General features: G+C 39.1%; 2 protein-coding genes and 1 pseudogene across 2 annotated transcripts; 1 reads left to right on the top strand and 2 right to left on the bottom strand.

Moving 5' to 3' along the window:
• The first annotated feature begins 55 nt into the window (after nt 1-55).
• LOC140233324 (tRNA-specific adenosine deaminase 1-like) lies at nt 56-17029 on the top strand. The gene is made up of 8 exons (XM_072313433.1): nt 56-206; nt 1130-1207; nt 1900-1954; nt 3030-3163; nt 6085-6952; nt 11297-11487; nt 14786-14891; nt 15673-17029. Exons 1-8 carry the CDS (start codon nt 77-79, stop codon nt 15887-15889), a joined length of 1779 nt encoding a protein of 592 aa, XP_072169534.1. The 5' UTR covers nt 56-76; the 3' UTR covers nt 15890-17029.
• Nucleotides 17030-17823: 794 nt separating this feature from the next.
• Nucleotides 17824-25270, bottom strand: LOC140233323 (uncharacterized; annotated as a pseudogene).
• A 165-nt stretch (nt 25271-25435) lies between these two features.
• On the bottom strand, nt 25436-26341 carry LOC140233322 (uncharacterized). The gene has a single exon (XM_072313432.1). It carries the CDS (start codon nt 26339-26341, stop codon nt 25436-25438), a length of 906 nt encoding a protein of 301 aa, XP_072169533.1.
• Between the last annotated feature and the right edge of the window lie 1605 nt (nt 26342-27946).

The following is a 27946-nucleotide window of genomic DNA, read 5'->3' as shown; positions in this document are numbered from 1 at the left end:
ATCAGGAGCGCTATATTCGATTGTGCTTCTACCTACACGTTCAAAGTGATGGTAAAGTAGGGTCCTAGGCCCTATTATGGATGGTTTTAAACATCTTAGTGAGACATGCATGGGTCACTACGACACCGTCTTACCAAAGAAAGGAAAACCAGAGGACAGACGTGAATGGACCTTGCTGGCAGCAATTCTACAATCAAATGCGAAGGGTACATATCACCGAACCAATAACGTGTGTAAATATGTAGTCCCACCTATTAAGATGGGAGTCAGTACACATGTTTCGTATCTCAAGAACTCTGCTCTGCACAGCTAAGTTTACAGAATGACTTTGAACAGAGATTTTAGCCTGTCAAGAAGTCAAGCCATCTTTGCCTGGACTTTGTTTCTTAACTAAAGGGGTGGAGTTGAGCTAATTTTTGAGAATTCCAGTACTCTTTTTATCTCGTTTATATTTGATATTGTACATTCATGACATTGTATACTGTAACGGGTTACACTGTGTGTTGTGTAGTAAAAATTCAATCAAGGTAGCGGTCACACTGCACTGTCACTGATTGACAGTGTCATGACATTATGTGTGTACACTCTGTCACTGTCGGTGTCACTGAGCTGAGAGCGAGCTCAGCTAGGCTAGTACGTTATGAGTAGGTTATTGGACCTACTTCACATAGTTCTACTTGTACTTCTTATAATTGATACTTGACTCTCGAGTCTTATTTTCTACAGCTGCCTGCACTCTGCAGCTTCACCTCTCTTTAAAGCCTAAAAAAAAGGTAAAGAGTCAAGAGAAGTAATTTTAGATGAAGAGGACAAATGCACAAATACAGCTGATGTATACTCTGGTGATGATCCCGAGGCCGGCCTAGCTAGGCCTAGATGGTTACAGCTGCCCAGTTGACTGTGTCTCTGGAGGACCTAGTATGTGTTGATTTATTATGACATGGCTGCCCAGGTAGACTAGGAGATTGCCAAAAAATTGATAATAGGCCTAATTAATTATAAAGAAAAACAAAAAACATAAAGACATTGATAATAATATCATGGCCTTGGCTCCCTAAATATTGTGTTGATGCAAAATTAATATTAATCTCATCAAAGTTTGGTTTTCTTTACTTGTTTACCAGTACAGAATCCTCTTCAAAATTCAGTGTGGTATCCATGGCAACTGGCTCAAAGTGTATTGGTGCTTCAAAAATGAGCAAAGCAGGTTTGTGTGTACTTTTTTAGCTGGATAAAGTAGACTGGTGGTGTGCAACTGTTCCTCTGTCAAACACATAATTATGTGCATCCATGAAAGTCTTGTCTATGAAATTCCATCATTCCCCTACCTTTGTGTATGTGTGTGTGTGTGCATACATTATAATTATAATTGGTTAGGAGTTCAGTTATTTGTGTGTTGGATTTTCTTATTGTTTTTCTTTAGTTTTCAAGTACTGAAGTAGGCCAATAGTGCTGCAGTAAACCTCTCCAATAAATCTTCACTAAAGATGGTTATGCACAGTTGGTTGTATTTCTTGAGGAAACTTTGATCCCAAAACAAAAATATTTCTGAACAAAGTTATTTTGAGTGTCGACCAAGTTATAAAACAAGCACATGATAACAATCTGAGAGAGAAAGACCAGAAAGTAGTTAGGATAGTTATGAATGTCCATATAAAATGTCTCTTGGGCATTAAACATTTTAAGCCAAGGTCATGCTTCCATGAAATTAGTGCAAGTCAGATGAATTTAGATGCTAGACTTTTGATATGCTTATTATTGCAAGACTGATGCCGATTGTTTTGTTGTTATTTTGACTTTCATTTCACATGCAATATTTATGCCGCATGAATAACGTACATTCTCTAACAATATGATATTGGTACTTGTAATCATCTGCACAATCTTCTAAAATCACAGGTGACATCTTGAATGACAGCCACGCAGAAATTTTGGCCAGGAGGGGATTTCTCAGGTGATCGCCATTTCCAATTTCAATGCTTCATATCAGGGATTTTGTTGTTTTCATTGTGGATGACCATGCATAATGGGGTAATGACTTATAGACTTATGGAATTTTGTCTTTTTCTTGCAAGATACAACTACAGAGCATCTGTACACAATTGTAGGCTTGTGGCAGTAATTACGTGTACCTCCGCCAAGGGAGGAGGTTATGTTTTCGTTACCATTGGTTTGTTTGTTTAGTTACAATGTAGTTTGTCCGTGTGCAAAATAACTCAAAAAAATAGTCAACGGATTTGGATGAAACTTGCAGGAAAGGTTTAGAATGATACAAGTAACAGATGATTTAATTTTGGTGGTGATACGAGAATTTTGGGAAAATTTATGAAGGATTTTTGATATTTTGGCAGGTAGGGTCAATGAACTTGGGAGTTCAGGCTGCGTGTATTTGAGATTTGCATGTGCGCTCTAGTTTCTGCTAGGGCGGGGCGCGCTGCGCAGCTGAGTGTTTATGATGTAACAAAGACTTCTATATTGGGAAATCAGGCAATTTTTCAGCATGTATACCTATGGGTGGAAATCACTAATCTCTATGGAAGAGCCCAAAGAGCTTTTCCCCAGTGGTGGAGAGGATAAAAATCTCTTTGCAAGATCATCGGTGGAAAGTAGCTGCTTGCCGGAGGTCTGCACTCTCAGAGTGCTTTTCTAGTTGTATTTGGTACTGAAATAGATTGCAAAGATTTTTTTAGTGAATTGTAAGACAGGTCAGGATTGTTTTTTATCATTGTATTTTTCTTATTTGGATCTTTTCAGGGACTCTAGGAAATCACTTTGCATTTGAGACTAACAATAATAGATTCAGTTATCTTTAGAGATAATTGATAATGTGCCTGGTAGTTTATATGTATTTTTTTTCACCCCAAAGAGATGCAACTATTTACTGGTTTTTCTTGTAACCAATATTTTATGACTCTGTTTTTGACCAGTGGACAGGCTGCTCAGCTCACAAAAAAAATGTTTCTCTCTCTTTGTTTATTTGTTTGTTTGCTAATTTTTTTTAATCACATCACCATCATTCCCCTGCACAGATACTTGTATCATCAACTTAAACTGGTCTACAGTGGTAATCATAGCAAAAGCATCTTTTGTGAGCCGGCAGAAGATGGGCAAGTTTGCCTAAAGAAAGGTGTCAAGTTCCACCTCTTCACAAGTCATACACCATGTAAGCTGCAATTCACAATGTCTGTGGTAGGCCTACAATGTATGATAATAGTTGTCAAAGTATGGTAATGATAAAAAGAAAGAAAATGAGGATTGGCTATGCATTTGATTTTCTGTACAGGCTAAAATGCACTTCTGTTAAAATTCTGTAAAGCGTGTACAACAATTGTGACCGTGCACCTCAAAACGAACATAAAGTCGCACACACTGATTTTGCGTGAGGACTGAAAAAAAGTGAAATGGGTCAACCTAGCCGAACTTGACTTTTTCATATTTTCTGAAAGAGTGGGTCTTCTTTTACATTATTCTTATATTTGGTATCATAAAACGGGCAGGAAACTGTGTTTTTTCAGCAGTTTATCTCGAACATTTTTGGTAGAATAGTGTGATTAGGTGTGTCTTTAGAATCCCTTTTTCATTTCTGAAAAACCTTGTCCACACTCTTCACTTTCAACTCTAATAACTTTTGAAAGGGTAGTGCTACTGCTTTGAAAGTTGGCATTATTTATGGACAGAATGTGTTAATAAGGCACGCTTAATTTCAGTTTAATCTGATAATCCCTTCATTGTTGTTACTCTGGTGGTTTACTTCATGTTTTTTGTCCCATTCATCGCACAGCCAGCACGGTTTGGTAAAGGGTGAAGCGCTTGAATAGACACTGTACTTCAGAGCCTCTTTTCTCAGTTCACACTTTTCCTGAGTTTGTGCTTTCTTTCCAATACTTAGATAGGTTAGGAGAGTCCATTTGATTGAGTTATACATCATTTTAAAGCGTAAAGTCTGCTCTTTCAGAATATGGTCTTAACTAACAATTCATGTCTAGCGACTTTTTGTTTGTTTTGAGGTGCAGGGTCACAATTGATATTTTTCGGGAAATAAAAGTTAATAGAAATTGGCAAACTCATAAAAACTCACAGAAAAATATTTTGACAAACCAGGGATTTAACTGTCTGTTTGTATGTATATACATGTACAGGTAGTGTGTGGAATAATTTCTTGCAATGTGCATGTTTGAAGAGGGGTTTGAAAATCTGTGTCATGTCTTTTGCCACTTTAGAGAAGGAACACCACTTTTTTCCCCTCAAGGGATATACTATCCTGCAAAACTTTTTATGACAGAATTTTTTGTCTTTATTTTTTTTTTTTCAGATGAAATTGTCCCTGTTTGCATACTTTAAACTACTTAATGATTTGGCACAAATAGTGTGGCTGATTTTCACAAGCTTCATTATATGCATAATACATTATTCACAATCACATATGTGACCATGCATCACAAAATGAACAAAAGGTCGCACCCCTTGATTTTACATGAGGACTCTATAAAGGTGAAATGGGTCAACCGAGTCAATATTGAGTTTTTCATATTTTCTGAAAGAGCTATCCTTCTTCTACATTATTCTTTAGTTTGAGATCATAACATTGATGCAAAAGTGTGTTTTCAGCAGTTTTTCTACAACCCTTCTATGGGAGAGAATAAAATGATTGGGTGTATCTTAGACTCTCATTTTCATTCCTTGAAATGATTTACACACTCTTCACTTTCAAGTCTAATGACTTTTGGAAGAATAACTCTGCTGCTTTGAAAGTTGACATTAATCATGGACAGAATGTGTTAATAGAATGCTTAATTTCAGCTTAATCTGATAATTCCTTCATTGCTGTTGCTCTGGTGGTTTACATCCTGTGTTTTGTCCCTTTCATTGCGCAGCTAGCATGGCTTGGTAAAGATTAAAGTGTATCTTTGGTCAAAAAATATGTTTTGATATGTGAAAAAGATGTATTTTAGTAATCTGTTGCACCAACAATCAGAAAAAAAAAATGTTACATATAAATGAAGAAAAAGTATATTTTGATATAGAAAATAAGAACTAAATCAGTGAGTCTGAAAGGAAAGACTATCAACTTTCTTTTGTTCTCAGGAACCAGCAAGGGATTAAGGAACCAGCAAGAGATTAGGCAGCCTGGGAACAATAGCAAAGTTATAGTCTTCTTTTCAGACCCATTGGCTTTAGTGGTATAACTTTAAATGTATTTTTCTTTGCTAATATTGAACATTTTTTTTTCTGATTCTTGGTGTAATAGGTTACTGAAATGTAGCTCTTACACATATCAAAAAATATTTTTTGGCCAAAGATACACTTTAAGCGCTTGAATAGACCCTGTACTTCAGAGCCTCTTTTCTCAGTTCACACTTTTCCAGAGTGTGTGCTTTCTTTGTAGTATTTAGATAGGTTAGGGGAGCCCATTTGAATTGAGTTATACATCACTTTAAAGCTTACAGTTTGCTCTTTAACCCGTTGAGGACGGTTTGATTTTGCTACAACACGCATTTCCCATAGACACCTGCCCGTGTATACTCGGGACTCGTCCTCAACGGGTTAAGAATCTGCCCTTAACTAAAAATCCATGTCTGGCGACTTTTTGTTGGTTTTGTGATGCAGGGTCACATGTACTATTTCTGTTATTTGGTATCTCAACAGTCCAACATGAGTCCCCTTTCTTCTTTTGTTTTGATTGTTTCCTCCTTATCCAGTATTCTGGTCTGTATCAGACGCAATGTTTCTTCAGCAATGGACAAAACAATAAAGAAGTCCTAGAACAGTTAGTATGCTGTGTGGACATTGTGTTTGCTTTGTATCATTATACTGTTACCCTTAAAGTGGTACTAATTGCCCTCTGTTTCCTTGCTTTTTTCCCCTAAAATAATCCCTGTACCATCTTACGTTGCCATCAAAAGAATTATTTTTGTATGCATTTTCGTATCATTGATGCTATTAGTTGATACACATGATGTGAATAGGAAAATGTATTTTTACCGTGATGATTTTTGTTTTGTATTCTATTGCTTGTTTTTCTCCTGTGTTATTTAGAATCAAGCATTTTCAAACTCCGACATTAACTTTTGTCTGTTCTCACAGGTGGAGATGCATCAATTTTTCCTAAGACTGAAGAAGCGTGGAGCCAGACTGCTGAGAGTGAATCAAGTCAAAGATGTAGCACAGTTGGTATTCCATCTCAGCATTCTACTCAGGGGCAGAAACGAAGGGCAGATGAGAACTTGCGTGGAGAGTACACTTCCAAGTCACAGAGGTTAGAGGTTGAACCTCATGAAAGGTCAGAATCTGTGTCAGACCAGTGTGTTTCATCATGCGATGACGTTAGTGTTGCAGAAAATGCTAGTGAGCCCTCAACACAAAGATATGCGCGGTGTTATCATATCAGCCCCTACAAAGAGGGACTAACTTCAGTTAAGAAGACTGCAGATAACGATCTTGGTGCTGATGGGAAGAGGGTAGACTTTGTAAGTAGTGTGAACCATGAAGGTACTGTTAAAGGTGGACAGATGTGTGCTCAGAATGAAAACCACCCTTCAAACAACCTTTCATCTCCTCCCAACGAAACTGACACAAATTGTTTGAAGGCAGTCTCTGTGGCTCAGCACTCAAATGGCACGGTTTCATGCACAGAAACACAAATGCTGCCCAGCCAGTTTGGGAATGCAGAAATTGAACCCCACAATCGCTGCAGGAGAGAAAAAGCTTCCGGGTCGGACATCTTCAGAACGGGGGCCAAACCAGTGCCCGCTGGTCCCCAGGATCCTCTGGCCCCAGGAGCCGATTACCACACCTTGGGCATCCTGCGCATCAAGCCAGGACGAGGGGACAGGACCATGTCTATGTCGTGCAGCGACAAGATTGCACGGTGGAATGTTTTGGGCCTCCAGGGAGCACTGCTGTCTCATTTCATCCGAAGTCCAGTGTACCTATCGTCAATCTCCATTGGCAAGTATGTCGTGTAGTCGCTACATTTTTGTGACCGTGCCATGATCACAGTCAGTGGACAATCGGTTGCATTTTTAACAGTATCTGTGCATATTTTTCCCTGTTTGTCAAACAGTCAAACGATGTGCTCATCTTGATTTTGTTGATTTTTAATTTGTATTTATTTTTTCAATTTCACAGTCAGTGGACAATCGGTTGCATTTTTAACAGTATCTGTGCATATTTTTCCCTGTTTGTCAAACAGTCAAACGATGTGCTCATCTTGATTTTGTTGATTTTTAATTTGTATTTATTTTTTTTTAATTTATTTATTTTTTTTGAGATGGAGGGGAAGGAGGGGGAAATCTAATTTGAGCAAGTTGTATGTTCCAAAAATTGGACATTTTCTTCATGTTCAAGGTCTGTAGTGTGTGGGTTTCAGAACCAGTTAGAAAGTCACTGTTCCTAAATTACTACCCATTGTATAAGAAATCAAAAAGGTTTAGATGCATTATAAACAAATGGATCTAAACGAGGATACCCAGTGGTCAGCCAAAGTGTGAATTTTTTAATGTTTATGTAGAAAATCGCTTTATATGGCCTATTCCTTTTTCTTTTTTTTTTCAAGTTGTACATATACATTGTATTGACTATGTCTGTGAGATATTTGAAATCAATTTTGTGTTAAATCAACCTTGCCAGCTTTCTGACCTTAGAGAACATTTTAGGCAGTAGAGCTAATCAATGTAATCAAGGCACGTACTTTCAGATTAGGTACAGGAAATTGCTCGTCACTTCAATAATACATTTTAATAGCTTCTTTCATTTTGTTACAATGCATGGTTCGATAGTTATTAAAGGACAAGTTCATCTTCATAGACATGTGGATTGAGTGAATGCAGCAATATTGATAGAACATATCAGCAAGAGTTTAAGGAAAATTGGACAATCTGTTTAAAAGTCATTAATTTTTAAAGTTTCTGCTTAGTCACTGCTGGATGAGAAGACTACTACAAGTTGTGATGTCACATGTGTACAACGATATCAAGAAAGTATAAGGAAAACTCAAGATATTTTCACTTTTCTCGCATAATAAGAGAGCACTTGACTTCCCACTTTCAGAAGGCAAGGGGGAATAATATTACCCATAACATACGTCAGTGACAAGTCGAGGAAATGTGCACTTTTTTCAAAAAGTAACATTTTGTGAAATTCTCTTTATATTTTCCTTATATCGTTGTACGCATGTGACATAATACACTTTTAATAGTAGTCTTCTCATCCAGCAGTGACTGTGCAGATACTTTAAAAATTCATAACTTTTGAACGGATTGTCCAATTTTCCCCAAACTTTCACTGATGTGTTCTACAAATATTGCTGCATTCACTCAATCCATATGTATATGAAGGTGGACTTGTCCTTTAACCTGATGGGCACTTCTTGGACCTCAGTTTTTCCAGGGAGGTGGAAGCTTTCACCTCCCTGGTTTTTTCTATAACTATCCGTTCTAAAGATCAAGTAGCATGGGGATACCATGCAGTGGTCACACTGTCCCAGCTCAGATATATTCAAGAATCCCTGTAACAAATCGTTGTGCAGGTTTATCACTAATCTCTTAAAGTACGCACACAGCCAAAGAATCCTGACTGCAGTCAACCGTTATTGATGAGCAAACACTTTTGATGCACATTTTCGCTGAAGAGGGCTATTTGTGGTCTTCAAATGTACCCCATTGGGCAGCGAATAAAGGTCAATTTAGTAGGACCACCCGTGTTTCCCCATGTTAGGTCTTTAACCCTTAAAAGACAGGGCTATTTTAATACCTAGCAAGACTGGGGTGGGGGGGGGGGGTGGGGCTCATTCGGCCTTCCTAAGATCTTGGCCGTTGATCGCGTGATCCTGAGGAAAATTGGCACGCACGTCACCCACAAGGTAATCTACAAAACTGAATCTATTCCACAATTATTCAAATTCATTTTTGTAGCGTGTAATCTATGCATGAAATTAAAAGAATTGGCTGTAAATCTGTAAATAAAGGTTCAAATTTGTAAATGAAATTATGTTTTTGAGCTATTTTCGGTCTGACATGCACTTACAAAATATTGGGTAACTTCAGAACCGCATACCTGTGCATCGCGAATTTGGTCTCATAAGTTGTGCAAGACTTAAAAGAAAAAAAAATCTCCCCCCCCCACCCCGTCTTTTCAAGGTTAAGCCATTCTGTATGACATGACAGTCATTGTCACCTCAATTCGTTCATTCATCATGCAGTGCTTCCAAATGTCTATTCTACAGGAAGCTCCGTGCAGATTGAAATATCCCATCATACTCTGACAGGAGGAATATTAAAGGTCCAGTTTACCTTTGGGAGCAGTGATTTCAAAAATGTTCAAGATATCACATTTGATGCATATGTGTGGGTCTGTTGTATCATAAAACATCCTACCATATGAAATATTTGCAATAAAACCTAAAATATAAGGAGATATTAGGGTTTTTCTCAGTAAACCGTAACTGTATACGGTTTAGTCTGGAAACATTTTTATTATAACTATTGTTCACATTTTGTGTATTTAGCAACACTTAACATCGATTATACGGATTCAAATTTTGACAGTGGTTGTTTCTATCCCTAACTCACATTTTAGAACTATTTTAAAGCACTAATGCTTTCATCTGCAAATGGTAAATTATGCCTTTAAGTCATTGAGGATGAGCTGATTTTGCTAAATAGCCCACATTTCCAATAGACACCTGTCCATGTATGCTGGGGACAAGTCTCTTTAATGGGTTTGAATCTCCCTGATTTGGGAATTGTTTTGTCCTTTTATATATATATATATATAGGTGACCGTGCACCTCAAAACGAACATAAAGTCGCACACACTGATTTTGCGTGAGGACTGAAAATAAGTGAAATGGATCAACCTAGCCGAACTTGACTTTTTCATATTTTCTGAAAGAGCGGGTCTTCTTTTACATTATGCTAAAATTTGGTATCATTAAACGGGCAGGAAAGTTTTTTTTAGCAGTTTATCTCGAACATTTTTGGTAGAATAGTGTGATTAGGTGTGTCTTTAGAATCCCTTTTTCATTTCTGAAAAAACTTGTCCACACTCTTCACTTTCAACTCTAATTACTTTTGAAAGGATAGTGCTACTGCTTTGAAAGTTGGCATTAATTATGGAGAAAATGGGTTAATGAGGCATGCTTAATTTCGGTTTAATCTGATAATCCCTTCATTGTTGTTACTCTGGTGGTTTACTTCCTGTTTTTTGTCCCATTCATCGCACAGCCAGCATGGTTTGGTAAAGATTAAGCGCTTGAATAGACACTGTACTTCAGAGCCTCTTTTCTCAGTTCACACTTTTCCTGAGTTTGTGCTTTCTTTCCAATATTTAGATAGGTTAGGAGAGTCTATTTGATTTGAGTTATACATCATTTTAAAGCTTAAAGTCTGCTCTTTCAGAATATGGTCTTAACTAAAAATTCATGTCTGGCGACTTTTTGTTTGTTTTGAGGTGCAGGGTCACATATATATATATATATATATATATATATATATATATATATATAATATATGCAGCAAAGACACAAGTAGCCCTCCTAATTGCTCTTTGGATCTCCCTCATTTTGATGTAGAAAGTTGCCATCCCTGCATCATGCCTATTGAGTCATTTATAGGTTCATGTCTTACATAATAATGATAATGATATAATTAATATTTCTAATGTACACTTTCTCACAATTTGTCACTCAAGGAACTACAATAATTAATACATTATAATTACTCAACAACATAATTCAAATTGATTACCGGTAGTTAAAATCTTAATGAATTAAGAAAAACATGGAGTGTAATATTCACAGTCAGTTTATCACTCTTGGCAGAAGTACAAATTCTTGTTCATTCTTGTATGTGAGTTCATGAGCCAACATGATTGTTGTTTGATCATGTGTCACAACAAGAAAATATCTGGCTGCGCCACTAGGGAAGTGATTTTCATATTTTGGTAATAAATAGCATAATATTGGCAGCTTTTTTCCCCGTATTATTGACCTTGTGCCAAGTGACAGAAAAATGTGTATGTAGAATCCAAGAACGCAGTCCTATTTCCAGCACAAATGTACCTCTTCAGCGGCTTGTGCATTTATATGTTCAAGTGTGCTTATTAGAAGAAAAAAAAAACACAACCCAAACAAAATGGAACAAAATGTTTCTCTTGAGTAGTTTTCTGGTTTTGTCTTTTGTGCTCAGAATAATATCAAAGTACATGTAATATCAAAATGTGCCATGTACAGTACATGTATATACAAATCTGTTGGATTAACATCAAACTTTTTGCTTACGTTTGCTTCCAAACATAGGTGTCCATTCAATCAAGCCTCTATGTTTCGTGCAATCACCCAAAGAGTACAGTCCGTCTCTAACCTTCCCAGAGGTTACGTGGTCAACTCCCTAGTGATGGTGCAATCAGAGACCACCTTCAGGCACTCCAAGGAGGAAGTTGAGAAGCATCATGACACCAAGAAAGGGAAGATAACTGTGGCAGGAGCAGGTACCTTATAAATGTGTGACCATGACCTGTGAGAATATTTTTCAAACTCACCTTTGTCCTAACTGTTTTAGGACTAGCCCCCAAGTACACTGGGGGAGGTGTCTATGGGAAAGTGCATGTTGGAACAAAATCAGCTCACCCTGACTGGGCTGAATGTTTAATAATATTCAAGGTTAGTATCCCTTTTTGAAGCATCACAAAATTTTGCATGGTTGAAGAGTAATCGTACATCTCCCAACATCCCATATGAAATCTTTATAACAGAATACACCTCAGAGTTTTCTAAAAAAAAAAAAAAAAAAATTAAGGACTTACACTGTACCACACATCAATCGAGAGTACACTACCCTTTTGTAGCCAGATTTACGGTTGGAATTTTTTCTAGGTCCAAATAATTCACTGGAAATCTATAGCATTGTTTGCCCCTCCATCATAAAGAGGTTTCCAGCTTTATTATTCTGAGGAAAGGTCTGAATCACCAACCTCTACAGTATACCAGCTTATGAATGGTATCTAATTGTCAGGGTCGCAAGAGGGACACAAACTTTAAAGTGCCACAAGGTACTGTCACATTTTGACAGTAAAATTTCCTTTGCGACTGAAAAGTTTTGTGCACAAATTTAGTGTGAACATCTTATGACCATGCTTTTATCTGCAAAAATACAAACAGTTTGTTTCAAAAGTGCTGAAATTTTTGTGTTACCGTCATGACTCCCCTTCTCACTCCCAAGCAAACTACTCATAAAGATTCTCTTATTTTGTTATTAACTCCGTATGTGCCACGTTCCTGTGTCCGACTCAGTCGACGGCATGCCAACTTCGCACATTCCGCTCAAACGCACAAACCCGCCCAAACCAATCGATAAATCGCCTATTGCCACAATACAATGAAAGCGTTTCTCGCGATTCCATTACTCTCGTCTATATCAGTGTAGCTTGCATTTTATGTGGTGATTGACTAACAAGCAGTGTTTCATGCTGGAAGTGCGTGCAAATTCCAAAAACCTGTCACTGCTTTTTGTGTAAAAATCATACATGTATTTACAGTAATGCAGCTACTGGGCATTTTGAAAGAAAAGCAATATTTGTCATAGAATTTATATCAATGCAAAGCTTGCCATTTTCTCTACAACTTTGCTTACTTTGTCTTCAATTTAACATAAATCTATAAAAGTTATATAGATTTGAAAAACAGAATGTTTTCTCAACTCATGACTACTGTGGCTCACGGGGGGGGGGGGGGGGGGGGGGGGGGGGGTTTCCACCATGGCACATAAAGAGTTAACAAGCTGATTATCTGGAACATGTATTTCCCATGTAGACACCTGCCAGAGTATACTTGGGTCTAGTTTTTAACGGGTTAAGCAACTGTTAAACTTCAATATGAATCCTTGTGCTCTTTAAGAGCTTTACACTAGAACCAGAAAAAAAAAAGAAATAAGCTGTTGAAAAACCTTGAAGTTTACTCTACCAACCAATTTGTTATGTAAGCAGTTTGTTCTAATCAGACAGAACCAAAATGTTGATATTGGCTATCTCTTAACCCTAACCAGGCCAGGCTTTTTGGCCAGTTCTGTGGCCTGGGAAGGGTTGATTCAACGCCCCCCCCCCCCTCCTCCAAACTATCAAAGAAAAAATTGAATTTCTCATTTTTTAATATTTTATATTAATGTGCGTGAATTCATAAATTTTGCTCTAATTCAGAAAGTACAATTTAAAGCTAATGGCATCCTAATTTTTGGTGACATTATTCCTTGTAGCATTCCTAACAATGTGCTTGGAAAAAATCTGATATTAAAGTTAATTTCTTATGTATTCTATTGTTTTATGAATTTCTAATGTATTTCCTTGTTTTTTTACCTTTTTTTTCCACAAAATTTACTACAGAACTTGATTGATTTCAGCCATTGAAAGTGAAAATAATATCTTTTTGAATAAGGTGAGAAAACTCTATTTGCACAGACTTGGTACACAAAATCGCGTTTTTGAACCATTTTCGGTCTGACAAGCATGTTTAAAAGGTCGTGCAGCGTCGTAACGGTATGTCCGATTTTTGCGAAAATGGTGTCATAAGATGTGCGAGACTTGAGAGTAAAAAGTCAGTGAGCTGCACGGTCAAAAAAAAAATTCTCGTGGCAGAAATGTCGAGGGGGGGGGGGGTTGATTCATCCCCCCCCGGCCCTTTTAGGGTTAATGTGTGTAATCTGTTTGCAGAAGACTGATCTACTTTTTCTTGGTCTCTTTGTTTTTTTCCCTTGTACAAAAGTTGACAGTATTCTTCTACTTCTGCTTGGTTTCACTAGTGCTATGCAAAGTGAAAATTCCGTGGGTTGCCCCTCGTAGGGCTTCACCAGGGTTTTCTTCTGTTTGTCTGTTTTTTGACAAAATAACAATGGAATGATAAGAAGGGAAGTGCCATTACACCCACAACTCTGTTGTGGACAATCAAAACCATGGAAAAGTCACCTTCATTCAAGAGACACTTGTTTGCCCAATCATGGCGAAGCATCGTGTAGATAAAAGAAGGATTATGATAGTGGAGGACAAAACCCTATCTGTTCCTTCGGAATTTGGACTGCAGACCTCCCCCACTCCCTGTCGGGCATAATGAAGGCTGATTTATAGAAATCTTTGAGTTTCTCTACAAGTCATAAGAATGTGAAGGAGGAGAAAAGGAATTCAATTCAAATTCAATTGATGTTGTTGTGTCTGTATGCTCCCTTTGTCAGGATAGAATCGATTGGAAGAAAAAAGAGCAAAAGATGAATGTCCATTAAAAGAGCCAATGATATGTGCTAAAAAAAACCAGGTACAGAGGTTGTACATATGTTATACAGATGTGCATAATACATGTATATGACTTTGCAGGGTAATGATCTGGATACTGGTCATTGATTGTTTCAGCCACTGCAAAGCAATTACAATATGTTTTCTTATCTGTTTAAATCGTTTTAGTGTTACATTCAAAAGTTAGAACTTCAAATTTTCTTTCTCCCTGAAATTTACAGTATATTCACCAACAAAATATCCTATGTCAGTATTGTCTATCAGGTAGCTTTAAAACACAAGATTTTTTTTTTTTTTTTGAAATAGTGTTAGCACTTAGATGGTACAACTAAGCTGTGTAGAACAATGCTTTAAGTTTGTTTTAGTGTAAAGTACTTGACTAGCCATATTCCTGTGAGTACAGGATCAATTCCTTTGCCTACTCCATGAACAAATCCAGAAAAAAATACAACAAAACAAGAAAATCTGGACTAATGAAAGTGTTTTTTGTCAATTTCTTTTTCTTTGGCAGCCATTGTGTGGAGTAACATTCCACATGGAGATCACCCAGTTGATGTGACAGCCAATGGCAAAAAGCAGGGAAGCACAGCAAAGATGTGGAATGAGCCGCAATCAAGGTATTGTTTTTCCATTCTGTTCATTGTGTTCCTGCTGGCAACCAGGGGTAGCCTTGTGGTAGCGGCACTTCCCGGAAAGTAGTGGATGACATGTTCGATTCCAACTGGTTCCTTTTTTGCAACATGTTTGTCAAAGTGTAGATCAGCAGTTGCGATCTTACAAATACATTTATACATGCGTAGAGAGACAATTTCCAATAACCATTATAGCACAGTATGTAATTTTCTTTACTTACCAATGTATCACAATGGCTGCAAGCATTAACTCTACATACTGTTTAGTCTACATCATTGATAAAAGTTTTATATACCAGGTAATTATCCATCATTTCTGATTCTATTGATGATATTCACAGTATATTTTGTTAGAGGCAGGCATATGTGATGTGTAACAGAATTCTAAATGCACAAAGTTACCATCACAAAATTATTATCCTCTATGCAACACAGATAGCCAGACAGCTGCATGAAACTTTGAAAGTGTGCAGCCTAGCCATTTCGAGGTTGTAAAGTATACAGTAACGATGCAGTAAGTGTACTTCAACTACGTCCCTGTGATGTTTTGCAAATTGATGTTACAGCATCAAAATCTACATTGATATAGCATTTAGCAATGTTGATATTTCTCTTGTACATTTCAGCCAGTCAGACTGTCCTTTATGATGTATGGAAATGGAAATTTTCATGGCTTATGAGAAGCAGTTTGTCACCCAATGTTTTCTAATGATAAATGGGAGGAATTTGTTTTGTTTTATTTCCTTCACAAACCATGAAACTGCAGGAGCAAAAACTGTAGCGTGGAACTCTTCAGATCCTTCAAAGAACTCCTGGCCATCATACCTCTTGAGAGATTGCCGGCCACTCTTCGGATGGACGGCCTGAGGATGTACATAGACTACAAGATGGCGGCCAAGGATTACCAGGAAGCACAGAAGCGGCTACTTGAAGTTTTCCAAACGTGGGTCAGGAAACCACAAGATTTCTACCAGTTTGAATGATTGAATCACAACTCTACTTTATTGCTTTGTCATGAAAAGACAAGGAAGAAAACATGTGCTACAGTTTGCCATCCATTGCACTTCACCTGAAAGAGATCAGGATTTGTGACACGCTACAACAAAAAGCATCCGAAAGTCGGGAGGACAATTTTCTGAAAATGGCAAGACATTATTTCCTTACTCTTCTACTTTAATATCATATATAGCACAACTCATAAAAGTACTAGGTTGCGGACATGTCAATGACTTTATCAGCGCATGTCAAGTGGTTGTGGAAATCAGAGTTTCGAGAAAAACGCCTTCAAAGTTTTTGTTCTGATGCTATCATGATCAAGGGGAGGGGAGACAGTTTTCACCGCTTGACAATAGAAGGTATGCTCCTAGCGACCTCCGCGATGTTCATTCAAGCTTAGCGCCAGCGGTCTTTGCACAACCAATCAGTAATCAGGATTGCCACGCACTGACCAATAAGATCACTCCCCCGTTGCTAGGGGTGGAGGCTAGCTGCAGCGCTAAATCCAAATCTTTGGACACGATTCTGTTAATCTGAAAGTTGGAAAATCATGGCCCAGAAAAAAGCTGATTTCTTACCTTTCCTTTGATCATTTAGTTTCGAAATTTCAGCAGAGGATAGACAAAACCTTAGACTACAAAATTATACCAAAAACAGAAATCCGATTGTTTTGACCAATTTTGATGATGTGACTTCAAACTCGATTTTCTCGGCTTAGCCGTCAGCGACTTTAGGATCCTTTTCTTGTAGCGGGTCACATTTAATCACTGTCAAATGGCAGTGGTGTGCCTTGTATTAGAAATTTATGTGAAATGCTGAAGAGTATCACACAAGATTACAAGTATTTTAAATTGGGTAAGCTGTCTTGATGCCTTTCACATGCTGTGTACAGAAGAGGTCTTCTTTTTTTCCCTCTCTACTGTCCAGAAACCTCCAGCAAGTACAGTCGCATTTGCAATAGGCTCTCATGAATGCTAAATGTACAAACCAAAAGTCTTGAGTCCTAAATAATATGTGCAGTTTGTTTCTGTTTAAAAAAGCACCCATTGTATGTCAAAGTAAAAGCAAAAACAAAAACACCCACTGGGTGCCTGAAAAAAAAAAAAAAAAAAAAAAAAAAAACTAAACTGACAGGATTGGGGAGAAAATAGAGGCAGCTCTACAAGTAGCAAAATGTGGTTATTCAGTACTTGTGGCCCTTATGTAAGATGTTTGAGTTTTGATTAACCCTCACTGTGCTTTGCTCACCAAATGACATACATGTACATGCAGGAGTGCTTGTTTGCCAGTCAACACAGATGTCTTTAAAGTCAATGTACAGAGATTACCTAATCCCTTAATCCCCATTGTGTCACCTGAATGGCAAGAAGGCTGTTGAGAAAGCTAGGCATGTTAAGCCAATATTGCCTGAGCACATAATGAATAAACAAGATCAATGTGATCTGGTAGAGCGCCCTCACTTTGTGGGGGGGGGGGGAGGAGGAGGGACATAATGGGCTTGCAATCACATGGCTTCAGTCAATAGGATTTGTGATATACTGGTAAATGTGTGTTATTACTGGTAACCTAGAGTTATTTAGATATTCATTTGTCATGTCCAAGTAAGCATGGGTGTTGGATCAAACCCACGACATTTGCATCCCCAGTCAAGTGATTAGACCACTTGACTACAACACTTCTACTTGCCTGGACTCTGCTAGAAATCATAATTCAAGAAACAACTAGAGCTATCTGACTCCTGCTTACTGCAGTCAAATGGTACACCACCATCCTTCGCACAAGTATCCTTCAGTGCATTCCCCCTTGCCATAAGAGCTCTATTTATTATGTATCCTGCCCCCTTTGACCTTTGACCAACATATCCTCAAATCTGATCTGGTCATCTCCTCCCAGTGACACACACTAGTACCTTCAAAACATGTCATTTACCTGTTGCAATCTTGTAGAGAAGAAGCCTTGTGTGTGGGTCATTAACCGGGATGAAATTTGCGGATGAAACACTGAAATGTTTCACCACTGCTGCCTGATGCTTGCAGGGGCCCCCTGTCTTGCCAGCATAACAAGAGCAATGACCTACTTTTTCTTCTTCGTATGTACTGTCCAACACCCCTTAGTAGGGGCCAACCGGACAGGGGGTGCGCTGGTGTTAAATCGCGCGGAGAGAGAAGTGTGGGGTCTAGTTGCTTTGCTCCTGGATGTATTGTAGGGTTGCTGCTTTAAAAGAGTCCTTGTTTGTGATGTTAGAAACTGTTGATGGGAGTGAGTTCCAGTCTATAATTGTTCTTGGAATAAACAAGTATCTATAACAGTTTTTGTTCGTGGCGATTGGGATGTAGCTTGTAGTGGATGATTTCCGGAGAACCCTTCGGACCGGACGCAGGGCTTTTCGAACTGGGATGGATAGGCGACCCGCAAGCGCTTCGCGGAGTGTGGTAATGCGGCCTACTCTGCGTCGATGTTTCAGCAGCTCCCAGCCCAGCTCACGCTTCATTTTTGTAACACTACTGTGTCTAGAGTAATCACCTCTAACAAAACGTGCTGCACTGTTCTGCACTGCTTCCAGTCTGTCTACCAGAGTCTGTGGGGGTCCCAGACTGTAGGCTTCCATGTCAACATCGTACTCCATGTCTTTTGATGTCTGACTGGTCACCTGGTTGAAAGCTGTAATTAAAACATATTGTAAAGCAATAAGATACAAATGTGTAATACAACGTTCAGATCTTGTCCGGTTTGACGGTGATTCAGTGAACACTTCTTTTGTTAGGCATGGAACAAATTATATTTACATCAATATATCAGCTTTCGACTTTCAAATACTGACCCCTTATCAAAAGCATATCAGAAGAATTCATACTATACTTTTTTAACTTGTCAAAGTGCTTCTAACTTCTCAAAAGTAGATATTGATTGTCATCAAGAATGTTTACTTTGATTACCTGATTGATTTGTCATGGGGCATATATCTAGAAGTGATGACATTCTGCAGACGTCCATTGGCTACATCAATAAGCTTCTGTTGGTAATAGTCCTGTAGAAAGGTAGACATGTAGTCTGCTAGCTGTGGGACACTAAACACCTTTGTGCGTTCCAGGATTTTATCCTTCAGCACACGCATGGCCGCCTCACAGAAGTTGCTGGTGTTATTGCCACGTACTAGTAGTTCCTGGTGACAAGCAATTGCCCATTGTTCCTTCCTTCCATAATAGGATGTCAGATGCTTCTTGAATTTTCTGTTTTAAGTGAAAAAAGTTGTAATCAGTATCAACATTATGCTTCATCTCCACTTCATGGAATAAGTCCTTTTCTTGCACAAACATTAAAAAATGATATTTTGATAAGTCTGTTATTGCATATATGATAACTATTTATTTTTAATAATTTTTTTTAATCAAAAGGTCATTTTTTTAGTATTTCTAAAAGAAAGGGACTTAGTACATGTATATTAGTGCATAGATGTGAAAACAGTTTAACATCAATAGAACTTGTGCAAAGGAATTAAGAAATTCCTGAGGTAAAACTGAAAATTTAGCATATTGTGGCGAAGTTGGTTTTAATGGGGCTTCGCCGTAGAGAACCCACTCCTGACACCATATATGTAGCGAATAACTTGTTTTGGTGGTAGATGTGTGTGATGATAGATTGGTATCAAATTGAGGCCCTACGACAAACTTCGATCAGGATGGCTGAGCTAGGCGTGAGTTCGTTCGGCCGCAATAAACGGCCCAAGATACCAGTTAATTCTTACTACTGATTCATTTCTACCAGTTATCTACCAGTTCTCCATCAACAGTCCATCATACCAGCTTCGCACATTATCTACTAAATTACATCTACCAATATCTTTACCACCAGTCACCACCAAGGTCCACTCACCTGCACTCGCTCAGGATTCTTTGGTAGGAAAGATTACTCTTCCAGTTCTTGGTACAGCTTGACCTCGATTATCCGGCCATGTCGGGACCGGCGCTCATCCGGATAAGTGAATTGGCCGGATATTGGAGACGCAATGTTAATGTATATAGCGGCCGTCCAAGCTGCCGTACAAGTGCGCTGGCAGCTAGGCAGGTAGCATACCCCGCAACGGTGATGTAATCTATGCTAGCCTGCGCAAAAATTTTAGTCCCTTCTTCACAAAAATAAAGTATATCTTTATGTGAAAATCATACATGTTTTACCTCATTAGATATTGAGAAACCTATCATGCACTTCTTATGAAATAAGTGAAATAGATCCATGAAAGTCACTGTTTTTTTCTCAATTTTGGGATGAAAAAAAAAGTCCTTCACTGCGTGAACGCGTCTGGATAATAGAGATTTCCGGATTAGAGGAGGCCGGATAATCGAGGTCGAACTGTATAACTTTCAACAGGTAGTATTTAATTCGCGAATACTTCTGCACAAACAACCGTCCATACCAACTCGTTTCCGTAATACACATACACAGTTCACGGCGCCGACCCGGTCCCGTTACTTCCAAGTCCCGAACTTTCAGTCCCGTCGCGGCCTGCCATGTACGTTACACAGATCTAGGCTAGCTAGCGATCAGGAACACACTATCCTGACCATCGCCTTCACTAGAACTGTCTGTACACGGCCCGAACTCAAAAGCTCGATCCAACTCAACACGTACTAGACGTGTCTACCATATCCATCCCAACTCAACATCGAACTGAAATTTTAATTGCCCAATTATATTTTCACTCAATTATTATTAGCGTAGTTAATCAATATTTCCACCACTAAAACACCAATTAGGGGGAGCAATTCTAACCAAACCCCTACATATTTGGTCTCAAATTACTGGTATCTATTATTTCTCTCTGAATCTTAAGTCATCTTACCCCTTCTATGCCCCTATCTTACGTAACATTCAACAATCTGACCAAAACCGGGATTTTTGGACCTCGCTTACAGCAACGTTACTACCAACAATGATCGATTACACTTTAATGCTATCGATAGTGAATTATACCCGGCTCATTATACACAAATCAACTAGCGGAAATGATCGATTTCACTACAATATCATAATATGCAAAACAATTGGTGAATAGCGGGGATGTGACGTCAGTGAACCATGACGCCATTTTCAATTTGTCTAAAAATGGTAGTGATTTTCACTGTTTCTTTCATTAGGTCATTCTTAGTTGTCCAATTTTCCTCAAATTTATTTTGCTGTTTATCTCATTCTTCTGCTTTAAGCAACTTGTCTGGGGTATAAGTACTATTCTATAAAGCAATAACAGCTTTTCATGGAAAAGTTCAGTGACCTTTGACCTTTGTCTAATTTGACCCCATTCACACGTGACCCGAGTCTTTTAGAGATGTACCTTTGGTATGAATTTGGCTGTCCTCCCTCAAAGCTATGGGAAGTTATTGTGTGTACAACATAACAAAGTTCTCAGATCTAAATTGTCAACCTTTGTTCGTAATGTGTGCACAGAGTCTGAAAATAGTTTGCAAGTCCCTCTTCTTTACCTAACCTGGGATTCAGGGCCAGTATTCAAATCCATACTTGGCTGTACTGACAAATCCAACAATCGAAAGATAAGCTGATGCAAATCGTCCTCGCTTGCTGGAAGTTTTGATGGAGTAGTCTAGACCTAACCTGTCTTTATATTGATACTGTATGCAGCCGACTAAAACTGTGATTTGTGAGCAGTTTCACAGACAGCGCAGAGCTTCAACTCGATCGCGAAAAGGGCTAAAATTGCTATGCGCAAGAGCAAGATAATTATGCATAATGCATTAATTTGACCCAATTTTGACCTTTTCTTGTTATTCTTACTGCGCCATCTACAATTTGTTCCATATTATGTTTCTCTCTATATTCACGTAACATATTGCCTACTTACACTTTGTATATATCACCTCATTATTCCAATAAATCAAATAAATCAACGTACCTGTCTTTGACATCTCTTGTCTTTCCAGGTAAAGGTGTTCTTTCATCGTACTGGAAAGGTTATTCCATTTTTTTTTTACCTCAGGCACCGACCTCTTCACTCTCGATACGGCATTCACCCTGCTGGTGATTGCTTCCCAGGCCCGTTCTTTGTCTTTCTGTGTGACGGTCTGGCCAAATTTAGGCTTTAGAACGGCCTCAAACTCCCTATACCCCTCCACCAGCTCATATTTTTCCAATTCACTGAATTTTTTTTTCCTTCTGTCGTCGCCTTGAACCATCTTCGATATATCTAATGATTGCTATCTCCGAGTTACGTTAGACAAGGTTTGTGCGAAAAACAATTCAAGTTCAAGTTTCAAGTTTCAAGTTTTATTTCATATTTCCACTTTCTCAGTGATGGGATTACAAAATGATTGACAATAAAACAAAAGTACAAAATATATACAACCATATCTTATGCTGAATAAAAAGACAAACAAACATTACACACAAATATAAATGGTCATTATCATCTGAGGATATCACAAATCAATGTCAGAAATATGATGGGGCCTACATAAAAGCAGTGATGCTTGTAAAAACTGTAGGTTCCCGAATTTATAGGCGTGAAATTATACGGAGAACGGAAATTAACACGTAATTTCCCATAGGAAATCGTCGCACAGCGCAGCGGTGATCGTCTGCCCATTTTGGCCAAGACATCGCGCAAAAATTGTGACGTCATAAGTAAAAAACTTATCTTCGGGCAATGTCATCAATCTTCGCTAAGTTTAAGTCAAATCTTTGCTCAGTATTTGAATACGACTTAAGTAAACTACATAGCCAAGTAAAATCCTAAGCTCAATAATAGACTTAACTTAAGTTTGGATTTGAATACCGGCCCTGATGTGTCTCTTCCCCCAGTAAAAAATGCTCTGAAAAAGTCCAGTTAAAGCACTGTAGTCAACTTACTCAGAGAGAGCTGAGTCGTGAAGACTCTGCTGGTAAAGCTGCTCCAGCTCCTCTACAGTACTGGCATAGATCAGTCGCTTCAGATGTTGAAGATGATTGGCACGCTGCTCTTTGGGGATTTGGTTCTCTCCATTCCACAGCCATCTCCAAGTGGCTTGCAGTACATGAAACATGCACAGCAGAACCTGACTCGCAGGGAATACATGATGAATGGCATTTTGTTCCACTGCACTGTCATCCGTCATGAAAAGCATAGGGCCTTGTAGGCCTCTACCTCCAAAGCAGCTCTGGGGAAGGATGGAGCAGTAGAGCTTGAGGGCTGCCTCTATCACGGCCTCACTTACACTTGTGGTGATGAGGACACCTAGGGGTAATCCTCCCACACAACTATGTGTAAGCAGAAGAAAAACGCTGCATCCATGTTGGTCCATGTTTGAAGAGGCATCCATGAAGACAAAGCTCTGATGCATGCCGAATCTCTTCATGGACCCGCTTCATGAGTGGTGTGCAAATGGCCATCACCAGTTTATCGCCACTTGTGATATCCATGGCCACACACTCTGAGCCCGCCTCAATGTTATAGGTACTCACATAGTCCCTTAGGCTCTCCAGCATCCCCTCCCCCCCCCCCCCCCCCAGCCTTGCCAAACTCCTCCTTAAAAACCTTCGGGTACAATCTGAAAAGAACAAATGTTTAATCTAATTGATGAACGTTGATTTGATGGATTTCTTAATTCATGAAAAAGGTAGCAAGACTAAGGCAATTAATGCTGTTTGTCTGTTTTTCTCCATCCATCTGTCTGTCCACAAGAGAGTTTTTCTGTCAGTCTGTCCGTTGATCTCCCTATACAATATCTAGTTAATGGAAAACTTTTACTTTTAAAATCCTTATTTCTAAAGGCTCTGAAGCTCTTGATCCTTGATCCATTTGTAACCAAACTTGGTTAGCGTTTTGAGGGCAATATGTAAGAAAAGTACAATCAATTTAATTTCAGCAATTTGTTGCGATAGAATCTGTCTACTTATTTTAAAGGGAAATGAACTCTTCAGAGAAAATTTGATTCAAAAAATGGAAAAGGAACGTATTAGTGGAAGTTTCAGCATAATCAGACAATGAATGAACAAGATAAGTATTTTTAAAAGTTGAGATCACTAATTATATGGAGATCCTCGCATTGGCAATGTGGCCATGGTGTGTGATGTTATACTTACAACTTTCCCATAAGGTGTGTACAAAAAATGTTCAGAAATACAATCATTCTTGTGATAGAAAAGGACAGTTTGTGCAAAATATACGGTATGTGTAACATATATTTACATGTCTTCCCATAAAAAGAAACTCTGTTCTACCATTATAATTGAGAAAAGAGATGATTTTTGTAAAATGTTTACAAAAGAAATGGGAAAGTTGTTCAAGTATGACATAACACAACATGGTTGCATTGCCAATGCAAGGATATCCAAATCATTATGGATCTTAACTTTTGAATACTTAAAAATTCATAATCTTTCTTATTCATTGTCTGACTTAGCAGAAACTTTCATCCAATCCAATTTTCTCTAAAGTGTTCATTTTCCTTAATAAGGAGCAATGAAATCATTACAGATACGCTCTTTTTTCCTTCATGAGAAATAAATGTAAATTAAATAATTTGGCCTCTCCTTTACTTCATGTTGGAAGTTTGAGTATCACAAGAAGTTTCCATCCAGTAACTGAAAGTGTATGTGAATGAACATTCACCTATGGACAAACTGGATATCAGGACAAACTGCCCTGTCTGCAGCCTTGAGGTGGTACTTGTCGCTGTGCATCATCTGGAGCTCATACTTCAGGATATCCACCGCCTGGGTTGGGCCATACTTCCGCTTAAAAAGCGCAGTGAGATGCTCCTTTGCCTCCTCTGACACATCCCGAAATTTGAGCACATCAGGACACTTTACCTGGTGATTGTGCCGGTAGGTCAATGTAATCTCAGCAGGGTACAGAGGGAGATGGACATCCTTGCTCCTGTTGGAAATAATAATGCTAAAACTAAGTGTAAATTTTTCCACGTGCTTCCAATTTGGCTCTTTTTTTCCTCCGCAACATTAAAAATATTCACGGCAAATCAACATAGTTCCTCCTCCAGCTGCTTCATCATACTCAGCAGCTTACCCGTTGGGGTACCCGGCGTGCTAGCTGCTATGGGAGTGGCTACATCCTCGATGGTCTCCGTGACGTTGGGGGACGGGTGTATCTCGAGGGCGTCACCGATGTTTGTCACCCTTGTTGGGGAGGGGAAACTTTGACGTTTGTCCTCTCTATGGGCATTATGCGTGATAGAGGGGGTCCGAGTTTCCAGTTATGATGGCGATGAACATCGAATTGACCATCCCGATGATCATCCCGTCTATGTCTTTCATGGTGATGACGTTCTTTGATATGGGCCGTAAATTGTCTATTCTGTTATAACACCGATGGCAGGTCTGGCATTCGTAGGTATGGCAGTTGCGGTGCTCTACCTCGACATGGCGGTCCAGACTCCGTTTATGCCGGAAATACTCTCCACAGGTATAACATTTGAGGGTGTTTCTAGATGGACCCATTCCTGTAGGCAACACAAAATGGCGTGGGGATAATCATTGCTTTGAACCAATAAAATCAAACTCCAATACCGTACTATCAATCACGTTTTTCACAACGGGTAGCGTTGAGGTATTTTCCTTATTCTTGGGGGGTTTCTCCGAAGAGGTGTTTGCAAAGATGGGGCAGGGGATTGGTTCAATGTGTGGCCGTTTCTTGGGGTACTTGCTGCTTTTGGGGTGTCCTGTACTGGCTCGTGGCCTTCCCCGGACTCCACCCAATCTGCACTTTCCTCCCTTTCTGGTCTGATAGATCGAAGTGGAGAGCTGCTACCCATTCCAAGATCCTCCACACCGTCTGTATGTCCGGCTGAGGGTTTCAACCAAGAGGGGATGGTCTCTCCGTGGTATGGCTTCAGTTTGTCTGCATGGACTACCATCTTTTTACCGTTCCGATCCTTCTGGATTCGGAAGGTCACCTCAGAGAGCTTATGTGTGATGAGGAATGGTCCGTGCCATTTTCTTTGCAGTTTTGGTGTAAGGCCCTTTGTTCTGGCCGGGTTGAAGTACCATTCGAACTGACCGACCTCAAGGTTAGCTCGCTCAGCCGTCCTGTCATATGTGTCTTTCTGAAGTGTGGCATTCTCTTTGTGGTTCAACCGTGCTCGCTCATGAGCGAACCTTATGCGTTCCCGAAGTGTCTCCGCATAATCGGATTCCAGTGGAGTGTTGATGTGTATCTCTTGCTGCGAGGTCACTGTGGTTAGGTCAAGGAGTAAGCGAACTTCTCGCCCAAGCATCATCATGCTTGGTGTCTCACCAGTGGATTCCTGAGGTGCAGAGCGGTATGCAAAAAGGGCAAGGGAAAGTTTGGAATCCCAGTCTCGCTGTCGCCGCTTCGGTTCGATCATCATGGGTACCATAGTGACAAGGGTGCGGTTGAACCTCTCAATGAGTCCGTCCGATTTGGGGTTGTAAGGGGTAGTGCGTGTCTTCTTAATACCCAGCAGGCTGCACATTTCTGTGAACACCTGGGACTCGAAGTTACGTCCTTGATATGAATGCAAGGAGATCGGCACACCAAAGTGACACACAAACTCTGTCTTAATTTGGTATACTAATTTTGTTGGGTCATTATTTTACTTGGGGTCATTTTGTATGGTTACCATGGTAACATGATACCCATATTTCAAGTAACCATAGCTTGGAAATTCAATATTTCTCAACCATTTTCTGGTGATACAGTGACAGGTCAGCATTATGCCATGCATAGGCCTATTAATCTTGACCATCCTTACACCCAAACTAATGAACATTTAGGATGTACACAGACATACACCGAAAAATGCTGCCTCGAGAAAAATGCAGTACGGCCTTTAAACTTTCACAACTTTTGAACTACTCAACAATTGTGACCCGCTACAACAAAATGATCCTAAAGTCGGGAGAGGTCGATTATTTGAAAATTGCATGGTATAATCCCCTAATCTTTCTGCTCTATTGATATATAACACATTTTATAAAAAATAATCGGCTGCGGAGATATCGATGTTTAAAAGAGAGCATGTCGAGACGTCTGGAAAATCACTGTTTCAAGAAAAGCGCCCTAAAAGTCTTCCTTTCGATGCAATCACGATCAACACACGCAAGTCAGTTTTCACCTCTGGACAATAGAAGGTAAGTCCTAGCAACCCCGAAGAGTTCATTCAAGCACATCAGCGTCGGCGGTCTCCTCACCAACCAATCAGTGACCAGGATGTGAGAAGCGGCTGAGCATAGCGCACCCCGCCCGCACGCACTAGTCGACTGGGCAGTGTGCGAGCTTCACGCTTCGGTTAGCAGCAAGCAGCAAACTGACCAATGAGATCACTCTGGTCGTTGTTAGGGGCGGAACCTATCTGTGGCGCTCAATCCAAATTTTTGAATCAGTTTCTGCTTCGTTGAAACGCCAAAAAACATGGCTCAGAAAAACGCTATTTTTTGGTCTTTCCTTTCACCATTTTGCTTCAAAATTTCGACAGATGATAGAAGACATGTTAGACTCCAATAATATATCAAAATCAGAAAATCGTAAGTTTTGACCAATTTTAATGCTCTGACTTCAAACTCGATTTTCACGGCTTCGACCGTGCGCGACTTAAGGACCTTTTTGTTGTAGCGGGTCACAATTGCTCTCCTGCTTTTCATACAATGCTGAATATGTCTGAAGTTTTTTTTTTTTTTTTAAAGAAAATAAAATAAGATGTTTTCTTGTTCAACTATGATTAGTATGGAAATAAAGATAGTTGTTAATTTCATTTTGTGTGAAAAAAATATTTAAAAACAGTTTTTGGTAAAAATTGATAAGGAAAATCTCAAAATTACGTCATATTCGGCACCAACATTTAGGAAAAATACTTGTCATTAATATGACATACTTCAAAAGGTAAGTGGACATTGCAATCAAATTTTAAGTTAAAAAATACAAATTTAATCAAAATGGCTGCCATTTTTGGACGCCATCTTGGATTTTGAAGACCGCTCAACTCGGATTTACGGGGAGTTTTAGTATGTTATTCTACACAATTTTCTGGACCTACCATGAACAAATTAGCTTGTTCCCCAAAAATTCCAAACTTTGGCGT

The sequence above is a fragment of the Diadema setosum genome, chromosome 9, assembly GCF_964275005.1.
Source record: "Diadema setosum chromosome 9, eeDiaSeto1, whole genome shotgun sequence".
In the NCBI taxonomy this organism is placed as follows: Eukaryota; Metazoa; Echinodermata; class Echinoidea; order Diadematoida; family Diadematidae; genus Diadema; species Diadema setosum.
This window is presented reverse-complemented; position numbering and strand designations above follow the sequence as displayed.